This window comes from Larimichthys crocea, chromosome VI (genome assembly GCF_000972845.2).
Source record: "Larimichthys crocea isolate SSNF chromosome VI, L_crocea_2.0, whole genome shotgun sequence".
Lineage (NCBI taxonomy): Eukaryota > Metazoa > Chordata > Actinopteri > Sciaenidae > Larimichthys > Larimichthys crocea.
Genome location: NC_040016.1, coordinates 5,392,940 through 5,405,541, shown reverse-complemented (window position 1 = coordinate 5,405,541; position 12,602 = coordinate 5,392,940). Strand labels below are relative to the sequence as shown.

At 39.5% G+C, this 12,602-nt stretch overlaps 1 protein-coding gene across 4 annotated transcripts; it reads right to left on the bottom strand.

Annotated features, from left to right (window-relative positions):
• Nucleotides 1–11,065, bottom strand: top1a (DNA topoisomerase Ia). 4 transcript variants are annotated; one of them, XM_027278824.1, is made up of 21 exons: nt 10,973–11,065; nt 10,357–10,381; nt 8,175–8,265; nt 7,907–8,021; nt 7,124–7,176; nt 6,922–7,014; nt 6,762–6,831; nt 6,494–6,585; nt 6,235–6,350; nt 6,014–6,135; nt 5,786–5,908; nt 3,888–4,075; nt 3,660–3,804; nt 3,173–3,316; nt 2,796–2,981; nt 2,636–2,704; nt 2,341–2,455; nt 2,062–2,189; nt 1,724–1,818; nt 1,486–1,635; nt 1–1,331 (listed from the first exon to the last, which is right to left on the bottom strand). In XM_027278824.1, exons 1-21 carry the CDS (start codon nt 11,048–11,050, stop codon nt 1,229–1,231), a joined length of 2,301 nt encoding a protein of 766 aa, XP_027134625.1. In that variant the 5' UTR covers nt 11,051–11,065; the 3' UTR covers nt 1–1,228. The 4 variants fall into 4 exon arrangements, with proteins under 4 accessions (XP_027134625.1, XP_010754209.3, XP_019127511.2 ...); XM_010755907.3 differs by having other exon boundaries at nt 10,880–11,050; XM_019271966.2 differs by lacking the exon at nt 10,973–11,065 and adding an exon at nt 10,802–10,879 and having other exon boundaries at nt 8,170–8,265.
• Between the last annotated feature and the right edge of the window lie 1,537 nt (nt 11,066–12,602).

The window sequence follows — 12,602 nt, the reverse complement described above, 5'->3', positions numbered from 1 at the left end:
TTTAGTTGTAGGGTTTTATTCATTTTTCAACCTACAATGAGAATAAAACTTAAGAAAACATGGTCGAAGGCTATGACAGAAGGTAAAACAGGAATAGGATGTTGACTTTACAGCTACTTACATCAATTTTCCTATAATAAGAGTGGAATAAAATGAACTGATAATTCACATTAAATGTTACATTACTTTATCCTCAATCTTAAAACAATTAAAAAACTGCCTAAATTGTAACAGATTGGTGATTTTTTGGCAAAGTTGATATCCCTCACATACCCTTCTAAGAACACTTTCCATTTACCGACTTTAAATACATTATCATAGCATTATTTTCAAGTAACAGATATGGGAGTTTTTTTTTTGTCTTGGAACAATTGTTAAATTAAGTTAAAATCAGATGTAGACAGGGCTATGCAGAGATTCAGAGGATGCTAGCAACACAAAGGATAAAAATGATTGGTTCACATTTACACTGAAAAAGAAGTCCCTGATGGAGGCTGTAAAACAAAATATTCACATTCTGCTTGCTTAAGTAAATATTGACATGGTTGCAGTATTTCCTCCCTTGCCTGACATCCTCTTTCATGCTAAACAATTCAACATAGTCCAGTTTAAAATATTCACCCAAACAGATAGCTTCCATGGCCGAGCCCCTCATACACACATGCACGCATACACACACAACTCAAGGCGAGCTCACATTTCCATTTCCTCAAAAGGCGCATGGGTGTAGTTAAGGAATTCATTTGATTTTACTTTGTCTATCAAAATATAGAATTCATTAATAATACATGGGAGGGCTAAAATACAGAGCAAGTGAACAGAAAATAAAGATACAAAGCATTTTTTGTTTTTGCTGAATACAGTAGCTATAGGACCACAGAGTTCAAAGTTCAGGCATTGTCTGGATTTGTCCCCGAGGAGGGAAAGAGACAAAAAGGTAAAAGGGTCTTCCAATTACTGGGACTATGCCTTGATGTTCAGTTGTGGATATAGTTCAGCCTTGATGCCTGATCTCAGATCAGCTCTTTAGACTACCCACAACACCCTCCTGCCACTTCATCGTGGCTTCATCATTGTCTTACCATGTCGCCGCTGTTTTTTCTGCTCAAACTGTCTGAAATTCCTGGTCAGGTCTGGCCATCGAGCAAAATTCGGTTAAGCTAAAAAACAAGTATCCGATAAAAAAAAAAAAAATGGGTGTATCATAGTTAAAACCACAAACTGGGATTTAAAATTCAAAGTCATCATCTGCCATGTCGATGGCCCAGGCAAACTTCTCACGCTGGGTTTTGTTGTAGATCTTCTCGACGGGAATGCCCCACTTCTTACACCTAAGAGGCAAAAACAGAAATTAGGACATGCAAAGGTCAATGTTCAGTCCTTCTCACTGTGTTGTGCAATTTTACACCCAACAACAAAAATCAGGGAAGATAGCTCAACACCACAAGTTAAGTTTCCCCACGTTTTAATATTTAAGAATCTTACCATGCCACAGAGATGCGAGGATCCAGATAGTTGAGCTTAGAAGTGCCAAGGGCAATCTGTTTGTTCTCTTCACGATCAGTTGCCTGCACCTCCAGCTTCATTAGTTGTTCCTCTATCCTCTGAACCGCCTTCTTCTTGGTCTCTACAGACCTAGAGCAGAAAAAGCAGAATGCAAGGTTATTAATGTGCTGACCAGGAAGACAACTATTTATTTACGCCAAAACTTATGGATACATACTTTTTGGATTTTTCATCTCTCCGTACTTTGGCGTCAGCCTTGGCGCTCTTCAGTTCTCTCTTGGCATCAGAAAGCTGGTCCCTTTTAGCATCAATCTAAGATACAAAAGGTAGTGGTTAGTCTTAGAAATTATAGATACTGATTATTGTACTGTAACATGGCAATTCTGTACATACATACAATATTTAGGGAAATTCAAGGATTCAGAACTGACAAAGCAGGCCATGACATGAACATTTGGGTAGTAAAATGATTTGAAGTGTTGTAGCTTATGCTGCTTTGGCATGTCAGTGAAACCCAGAACTTCAGGTTCAGCCATAAAGACGATCAATGTTAACCTTAGTTTGCAAGTTCTGCATAGACTTCTCAAATGTCTTCGGTGGAGCCCTCTGATGGTTACACAGGATGGCCACAGCCCTGTTGGCCCTGTTGTAGGACAAGATCTTGGCTGGAATATTCTCCTCCGCTGGGGAGAGAGAGAGAGATAGTGTGTTTAATAAGTTTGAATGTATGTAGAATAATTCATGACAGCCTATTATTAATAGCAAACGAGTCATTTCGATATGCTGTTTGCATCTTCTATTTAACTCCATATTGAACTATTGGTGGAGACGTACCACTTGTGAGCTCCTTCAGCTGCTGTTGCAGGGTGATTGAGGCGTTGTAGGTACGGAAGACTTTGGCTGTCAGACCGTCCATCAGCTCTTGAAGGTGCTTGTTCAGGACAGAAGTCTGGTGGGGTGAGAGGCGCAATCATCATACAAAGAAACTGGTGTTACGAGCACCAAGAGGTAAACACTATATTCTTGGATTATATGAACCATCTTCAAATGTAGACATCCATGCATTAGTGAATTTCCTGCCTAAACAGATGACTTCATAGTTTTGTTTCACGGGATATGTTTCACTTACATTCAGTCGATCAAACAGATCGTCATCAGGCTCCTTGTTCTCCATAAACAACTGAAGATTCTTAAATACCTACAACAGGCAAAACACATTAACATTAATACAGAGGCAGTGTTAGCACACTTCAAATACAAAAGCAAAACTCTGATTTACATAATCTTACCCTTTTCTCCACAGGGACTTTGTTGTAGTAGCGAATGGAGTCTTTACCCAGGAAGTCAAACTCCACCACGTACTCTTGGCCCTCATTCTCTGGATAGAGTTTGATGTGTTCGACTCTCAGCGAGCAGCAGCCCACAGTGTCCGCAGTCTCTCCTTCCTCCTTCTCATTACCCGCTCTCAGAGCCAGCTATAGCACATCAGGACAGCTGGATTAAAGCAGGCTTAAAAAGACATTACCCACACTGCAGCTAGCGCTTAAGCACCTGCTAAACCCTGCTTGAAAGTTAGTCATTGTTAAAAAGCAATTACACTGCATTTAACTCCCTTATGCTACACACACACACACAGGATAGCATCAATTGTAATGATGGACCTCACCTTGTCGATGAAGTACAGTGCCACAGCCCTCTGTCTGATCCTCATCTCCTTAGACTTCCAGTCTTCACGATACTGGTTTCTGATGCGGTCCACACACTTCTTCAGTCTACGAGCCGTTTCATATTTCTGCCAATCTTTCTCTCCCTGCAGACAAACAGCAGCATGGATGAATGACATGAGTAACTAATGAAATTATATCAGGCCGTGTTTGTGTGTCAAACATGCAGACAAGTCTGCAGCACAGTACAGCATGTTCCCTGCACAGAAATCCACTGTATGTAGCAAGTTTCTTATTGGAGCTTTAGGAAATGAAACAATGCGACATTGCTGTGTCTCGATTTTTACATTCCAGTGAAACCTGATACAATGTGTATGGATGATGCCGCTCATAGATGGAGTTGCAATAATGTGCAGCTGTTGGGCTAATCATCCATTTTGAACCTGCTCAAAACATCTTCATAGTGCAGAACTCGGTCTGTCAGCTCACCTTGATCCTTGAGCTGGGGTTCAGCATGATGTACTTGATTGAGCCTTGAATGTTCTCCGTCCACGACACCAGCCAAGTCACCTTGTTGTCATGACGAACCTCTTTCCATTTAGTGCCTGGAGGAGGCTCGGGGTGCTTGGAGTCCCTATGAGGAGCACATTAATAAAACATTTAATCATTATGCCCACTTAACACATCAGTTCATCAGCATTGAAAACAACCACTCACTTGCTGCAGTTGATGATGATGTCTTGAGGCCTGATGCGTCGTTTGAGCATGCCCATCTTAGGATGGTCGCCACGGCCACGGAACAGACCTGGGGGCTCAATGCGGAAATTAGCGATACGTTCCCTGTGGTTGTCCATGATGCAGAAGCCATACTCCTGCAGCAGGCGCTCACTCTCCTCCTTTCTTTGCTACAAAGAGTGTGTGTGTGGGGGAAATACCATCAGATCTCCATCTTGTTAAAGTCAGTCATTTGAATGCAAAAAATAAATCTTTGTGTTACCAAAACTAAAAAAGGAGCAAGACATTATTGATGTATAGGTTTGAATAGGTGGAAAACAAATCAAAACAGGAATCGGGATCACAAGAGTTAGAAAATTGTGATTTGTGTAAAGCAGATATTTTACAATGCTCTCAAAAGCTTACAAGGTTTTTGTCTGCAACAACGAGAATTTCAAGCCGCATGGAGATGTTCAAAAACTAGAGCTGTCAAGTGATTTAAAAAAAATAATTAAATAAATCTAATTATAGGCTCTGATTAATCGCACATTTCTGTGAAAAGCATTCAAACATGTTTCAAATCCAACTGAATTTAGTAGGTGAATAAATCAATGAACATACATTAAACATTAAAGTTCAATATGTTTTATATGGGAAAAAAAAAGTTTGTTCATATTCAATATGAGCATCCCAGGACAAACCTCTAACCTCAATCTGACAGTAACAGTCTCTTTGACATCAGGACTTTTTCCAACATCTCATGTGCCAAATAAAAGTTAAGTTGGCTCAGAGGATGCTCTCTGTAAAATATCTTCCTGTCCTCTAACACTGACATTGACCAGTTATGAGGCTGTTCGTTAATAGGCGCTAGGAAACTTAAATCAGTTTGCATCTGAACGCCTGGTCGAGGGTAGCTTGCCGAAGCTGGCTGCTAATGCATCAGGTGTTGCTTCTCATCCGCCTCCCTCATGTTTACAAAGCAGGTGTGTGCGGAGCGTTTTCCCGACTCAGGTGGCACCAGCTGGTACCACGCAGCCTGATTCTTCTGCTTTTTATTTAAAAGGCGGACGGCAAAGAGTGTTTAAGGAGCATTACTACCACCTTCTGTGCTGGAGAGTGGGCTGAACTTTCCTAATTCCACCAGTGGATGCAGCCAAATTAACCTGCGTTATTTTTTTTTTTATTAAAATTGCATTATTTTTTCTAGAATTAATCAATTGAAATTAGCACGTTAATTTGACAGCCCTATCACTGAAACACTGATTCTTAATTCAGTTACCAAACATAAGAGACTATATATGGTAAGAACACACTGACACTGCTCAGTCAGATGCAGCATGCAAATTTACAGACAGGAATTACACACCAGATAAACTTGAAAGAATTGCTATCATGAATGATAACTACTATTGAAGCGTTAAAAGGAACTCAGTCTCTAGAAATGACTTGTTTCTCCTTTGTGGAGACAAGGCAAATCTACTGAAGAGCAGTTGCACTGCAGAAATCTCCCCAAATGTTCTTATGAGACAAGTCCCTCATACCAATGGGTATATATTAAAAAAAGTAAGTTCTGACTTGTGTTGGGTCAGGCTTATTGGTGCTTTGAGAAGTGTTCTGCCAATGGCAATCAGATAAAGCCTGTGTTTAATGCATTGTTCAAACTGAAGACAGGCATCACCTCTTATCGCCCCTTATTTACCCAATTTATTTTTACATTTGTTCTGGAGCTAAACATCTAAGAATTTTGCTTTAACATACTTAATATTGTAACACAGGCAAAAAGTAATTTGTTATCAGTGCAATGGGCTGAGCATCATACCAAGATGGCAACTATGTAGTTTAACAAAAAGGCCTTCAGCTCCGTGATTTAGTTCTGATACAATATAGATGAAGTAGCTGACCAGTTTCTCGTCCTTTGTCATGGCCTTCCTAGCTTCAGACTGTGCCTTGAAGTAGTCGTTCATCTCATTAAAGTCGCACTTCTTCAGGTCTGTGATCTTAGCCTTTTCCTCAGGGGTCATTTCCTGCATCAGCAAAACACGTTGCAGTCAATAACAGAAAACTAGGTCACAAGACTCTGCACTGATTTGGAAATTTGATATTTAATTCAAAAGTAACATGTCCTCTACCTTCCTCCAATCTTTAAAAAAGTTTTTGCGGAAGATGTCCTTTGTGGTGTACTCGTGGTCCAGCATTTTGCCAAAGAAGGTAGCCACCTCTTCGGCTTCTGGGCTGAGTTTCATGTGCTTACCTAAAATATTCAAAAATCTCAGTCATGTCCAATACTGACATGCTATTTCACAGTTCCACTGAAAAAGAAGTTAAGGGCTCCAGTGGGAAACAGTCTTACCATCATAGTAAAATTTGACATTGCTAGGAAGAGGCTCGTAAGGTGGGGCAAACACTGGCCCTTTGTGTTCCAGAAACTTCCATTTGACGCCGTCTGTGTATCTCTCTTCTTCCCACCTGGAATCAACCACATAAACGTTTGAATATGCTAAAGAGAAAAAAATATATCTATTCCTCGATTCAAGAGCGCCACACAATACATCCACTTTTGTGCCACTGATGAGCACGTAGGTATCACACAGCTGGCAAGAATAACTCACCATTTCCACTTCTCCTCTGGCTCTTTCTTTGCTTTCTTTTTTCCATCAGCGACTTCTCCTTTTTTGTTTTTTGTCTTTTTGGACTTTGCGTCCTAAAAAGGGAAGAGAAACAACTTGAGTTCTTCCGTTCTCAGGTTGGCAGAAAAAAAAAGTGTCAGTATCAACACAGACTGTGGTTCTTCAGGTGGTCCCTCAGTTTGTGTCTTCCAAAATGTATTGGAGATCATCTAAAACCCCAGGTTGCATTCTGCACAGGGCCTTTGCTTACCTCCTCTGGTTTCCTTTTCTTGGCCTTCTTGTCATTTTCAATCTTTATTTTCTTGGGCTTGAATTCAGTGCTGAAAATCACATTGTCATAAATTTGGTCAGACAACTATACAAGTACTATAAAACAGAACGTAGGAAATCGAACTGCATGTGCCACTCACTCATTATCATCATCCCGTTCTCTTTTTAGAGACCTCTCATGTTTAGGAGAGTGGTAAAAATTGTCCTCTGGCTCAGACTTCAGATGTAGAGGGCTGGAGAAGAAAAAGAAGAAAAAAAAAAATCAGATATGACTACATCTAAAAACACGTCTGCTGGTAGTCTAAATATAACACTTAAATGAAATGTGGACTCCAGACATACCTGGCGAAGCCATTCTCTTTCTCCTTTTTGACTTTACCATCAAGGGACTTCATCTGAAAGGTTTACACAAAGTTAAGAAGGAAAACCTTGTTAAAATAAGAGTAACAGCAAGTTATAATCAACTATGATCACATAAAAGCCAAATAACAGTCCTGAAGTTGCCCAATGTTTAAATTACTATAGTTAATCATAAACTTTCAAGTTTTTATAACTTTTGTACTTTTCTGCATAAAGCACAGTTGGTTGATTTTGATCAAGCCATGGCAGATTTTGGTCACTCGTATGGTGCCGTGCAATGACTTCTGTCAACTTTATACTAGACACCAATTGCCCCCCGACATCCTCCACATTAGCAGACCAATAGAGTAATCTTTTACAGAAGGTTTCCTCCAGTTTTACCGGGGGCAGTGCTGAAGCAAATTCTTAAATCTGCCAAAATACAAGCCAGCTTTCTGGCTGCTTGAAGACAATGGGAATAATGTGGAACCCCAGAAGGTATGTCCACACATGTCATGGATCCGTTTTCTAGTTGTTTTTGAACATTTCTTCTTTGAGAGGGACATATTTGTCAAATCTATCATAATTAAAACAGGCGATTCAAACAAAAGATACATTTTGCTCATGGTTTAAATAGTTGAGGTCTATAAACATGAGTGATCACTGTCCATTATATGACAGAGCTTAAGATTGCAGAACATTTTAAAATGATGGACCCTGAAAGCACAACATCACTTGCAAACCCACATGTGCATTCTTCCATGAATTATTTGCATGGTAATTCACCTTCTCCTCCTTTCTTTTCTCCTTGTGCTTGTCCTTGTATTTGTCTGTGCTGCCATCTTTGTGCTTCATCTTCTCCTTGTCTCTGTGTTTCTTATCAGAGGAATCCTTGTGGTCGCTGATGTTTTAAAGAAATACAAACACTAATGTCAGGTGCATTCAGCTTCTACTATTCAATGCAAGAAAATTACAGCAGTATTCAAGTAGTCCACTTTGAGCAGACACCACCAGATATGTGCATATATGAAGAGTCTAGAAGCACACACCATACCTGTTGCCATGCTTTGATTTCTCCCGTTCCTTGTCCTTCTTGTGGTCCTTATGTTTGTGTTCCTTCTCCTTATACTTGTCTTTGTACTTGTCTGAGAAGAAAACAGTGGGAAGACAGAGGGAAAACAGTGTCACATCTGTCAAGAGTGACTCATATTGACTGAATAAATGACTAAAATGCAACGTACAAGAGCCATCTAATGGCAAACATATGATTCTATAAACATCAAGTGGGAAAGGTGATCCAAGTGCATTGGTCTTGAGCAGGTACTAAGGGGGACAGGCTATGAAAGACAAAATCTTATCAGCCTACCACATGGGAAGCACTCAAAGTCCACCCAGTGGATATGAATTAGATTACAACACACAAGGTCTTAACATAAACAATCTTAAATGTCATGCACTATGGAGACTGAAAATCCACACAGTAGCATAGCACCTCCTATTGCCTGTATGAGCCTCGTTGTTTATGAGACAATATGAAACTACAGACAGGTTGAAACACGCTACCAAACAAAGTAGGCTTTCACCGTTTCAAAAGGGGAGTTATCAAAATTAAAGAGCTGACGCACAACTTTGCCATCAACAAACACCAAATCGAGTGTTCATGTCTTTGGGGGCTCGAGGCTTTTTAGACTTGGGTGCACACAGAGCTGACAGCTAACAGATTACTAACCCTAAGATGTCCTTAAAAACTTGTCCATATTTCCATGGTATGCCAGTGTAGACAAACACAGCTCATGTGTTTAAAAAGTGAAGTGAACTTAAATCTGATTTCTGAAAAAAGTTAGACTTTACTTTGATTGGTCCATTTATCACTGTACAGCTTAGTTGTCTTTGTTAATCTATTATTTGAAGATAACAGATCTGATTCAAGCTGTCCTCTCAGATCCAAGCCAAATCACTGTGTGAGACATTTCAATGAACAGATCCTTTTGTGCTCCACCACAATACTGAAAACAGGCGTAGAGAGCATATCTGACAATCTTTGGCTCAGACTCCACGGCTGCACATAAAGTACATACATTCACAATGTGACTTATGGGAATAACTAGTAAACAAACTGTGCCACACAATGCGTGGTTGAGAGTGCTGACAACAGTGTGTACTTTTTGAACCAGGAAAGAATTAAGATGTTTTGCATAAGAAATAAAATAAAAGACCTCTCTCTGTCCTCTCCCTCATGAAAGAAAACCAAATAAGTGGACTGGTACAGTTGCACAGGTTATATTTAGCAAGACGGATGCTCAGGAAAGTCAAACTCAGATCAATAGTCCTCCGTGTGTGGTTTCTCATAAGAACAATTTGTCATTGAAAGCCGTCTGTGGTTGTCAAGTGTTTACATGTACATCCCCAGAAAAAAAAAAAAGTTAATCCATCTTAACAAACTGAAAAAAAAAACCAAATAGTTTCCTTGACATGAATATGTGTGAATGTTGTATGCTTGATTAAAACAGACAGGTGATAGTAGCATTAAAAGAAGCTTCAAGTGTATGCTCATTATTTACTAATGGAGATCATCAAGGTCTTCTAAAATGTAATACCTTGTTTAACTTTCAATGTGATGATGAACTAAAGTTACTGACTGTTGAAATGTGAACAACTTAAAAAAAGCTCCACTTTCTCCTACCATGTGGGAATGTTAACTCCCTGTACTTTTAATAAACAAATTAAACATGTGAAAAAAAGCGTCTAAGGCCATGTTTTTCCTTCTTGGTCACCACATGGGAGCTCAATGAAGCACTATGCCACAGCATTTCTCCTCCTCACAGCCATCTGCACTTCACAGCCTGGGTTCAGCTTGCAGTACAGTCAGGCCGCTACACCGAAAAAGAAAATGGCGCAGAGACTAAGTCCTCAACCCCCAAACCCTCACTTTCAGGTGGGAAATTCGGCATTAAAAGCTGACCAACAATAATTTCTAATACGATAAACTGATAAAACACATCGAGTTGTGTCCCAATAATAATTCCAATCGAGAAAATAATGTGCGGAAGAGCTTTTATTAGAGCTCCCTTTTGAACAATAGGCGCTTGTGAGTGAGACAGAGGACTTAGTCTCTGGACGCCATTTCTGTCCTCTGCTGAGAACTAACGCAGCGCTACATTAGACCAGTGAACAAATGTCACAATTTAAAAGAAACACTCCTTTTTAAACTTGTCAGCTTCTTGTCACAAACTTACCATTGAACCGAGAGCCGCCGTCCACCTGAAAAACCAAAAACAGACGGATGTTAAATTTCGTAGTAGCTAACTAGCCGGCTAACTAACTTTGAACTTGCTGGACGGCAAAGCGACAGTTTGTTAGCGAACAGTTACCGAGCTAGGCTAGGCTAGGCTAGGCTAGGCTAGCCCGCTACGCTGCTTGTAACATGCTCACACCGGAGCCGCTACAGCTAACGTTAGCCGTGGCTAACAGCAAATTAAAGGTAGCTTTAATCCACTTTCTCTTGGACTTCATGCCTTACCACACACACCAGAAAGCTAACCGGACACCGCCCTTTCGGGACATTACAAATAAAAATGTGATGATACGTGTCAAGATGCTGTTAACAACAAAATGAGTTGGCTTACAAACACAGTCGGCTAACCCGCGCTAGCAGGCACTATTAACAGTTAGCTAAGTTACCTTGTCAAATAAAACGACAGCAAGTACTCGTACGCGTTGACCACTAGTGGTGACACTACACGATTTATTGAGCATTACCTGGTCCTCGTTGTGGGAATGGTCCCCACTCATTTCCTAAGCAGTGTTTGATTGGAAAATCAAAAAGGAGAAACGTGTAAGGTTACCACACACCGGTGGGAGATGCAGGCAGAATGAAGAAAAGACACGGTTGTGCAAGATGGCAAGTCCCAATTGTAGACTAGTGCGCATGCGCCTTAATTTAAATGGTATAGAGCTGTGTAGCTCCTCCTCTTCCCAAAACGTGTTGCTCTCCAGGCCCACGATGGTCACACACATTTCCACAGCACACCAGGAGCATAAGCTGCTCCAGACTCACTGCTCCTGTCTCTCACCAGTTTGTCTTTTTGTATTTACCTGACCTGATAAACGTCTGAGAGCAAAATGAAGGAGTAGCCCTTTGTTTATGTCATTACTAATATTAACAACATCATTTAACAAGTATGTGTAGCTTACATGTACTTAAGATAAGCATGAATAAAATAAGGATAACAAAGCTAAACATAGAATTAGAAAAAAAAACAAAAAACTTTTTGTACATAATGTGCATAAAGTAGGTGGGAAAACTACATTGTTGCACAAAGTACAACTACTGAGACAATGAAATGCAGTAAATAGATGGATATATGAATACATATAGACAATGAAATGCAGTAAATAGATGGATATATGAATACATATAATACATAATGTAATACGTGATATTTTATTATGTATAGTTTGTTCTTTATATTTCTATTCTTATGTTGTCTATTGTCACTGTGTGTAATGCTGCTGCTGCACTGTAATTTCCCAGCTTGGGATAAATAAAGTCTGTCTATCTATCTATCTATCTATCTATCTATCTATCTATCTATCTATCTATCTAACAATGAACAACAATATATATGGTTTCTGTGAATTGTAAACAAGACTAAAATAGTCCAAGGGTGCAAAGTGAAAAAACAAGTGTGTTTCAACTACAAAATATATAATTATGTCTGAAGAAGACTGTCCTTTTGGTATGCTGTTGTGACCTCACTCACACAAACATTAGCAGAAACTTACATGTTGATTGAGTTTACGTTGCTTTTTTTGTGATTTAAAAAATGGTGTAGGCCAGAATGTGTGACACGTAAACAGACAGGAGCCTTTCCTGGCCTCCACAGCCTTGAGAGTCAACAGGCCTATCACATATCAACTTAAAGGCAAAGATGTTAGTTAGTGAGAACTGAAAGTCAAAAGGTAAAGTTCAGAATAACATATTAACCATGTTAAAAAGGCAGGCACCAATCTCGTGCCAGCTGGTCTTAATGATCTTTAGATAATAAATGAAAATGTGTAGTGTTTTTTATTTCCAAGATGATTGACAGAGCAACTGTAAATCTAATCTGAATACACCAGTATTAAAATGATTTTGATATTGGTTATAGGCTTCTATAATGACATTGTAACTTATACTTTAATGTTTGTTTAAAAAAAACACAATATTGCAAATAATTATTAAAGGAAACAACATTTCTGAATGTTTTCATCAACATTTCTTCCAGGTTTTGACAATAATGTGCATACTGGTGTGTATTGATGGGGCTGCATAATGCAGTCATACAGTACTGGTGATAGGAAAACAGTATTTTTTTTAGGTTGTATGAGACTTGGTTAATTTTATTACCTATAATTAATTATGAGGGCGGCAGCAGCTCAGTCCATAGAGACTATGAAAGGTAGACTGGTAGCTGGAGAGGTGCCCTTGAGCAAGGCAGTG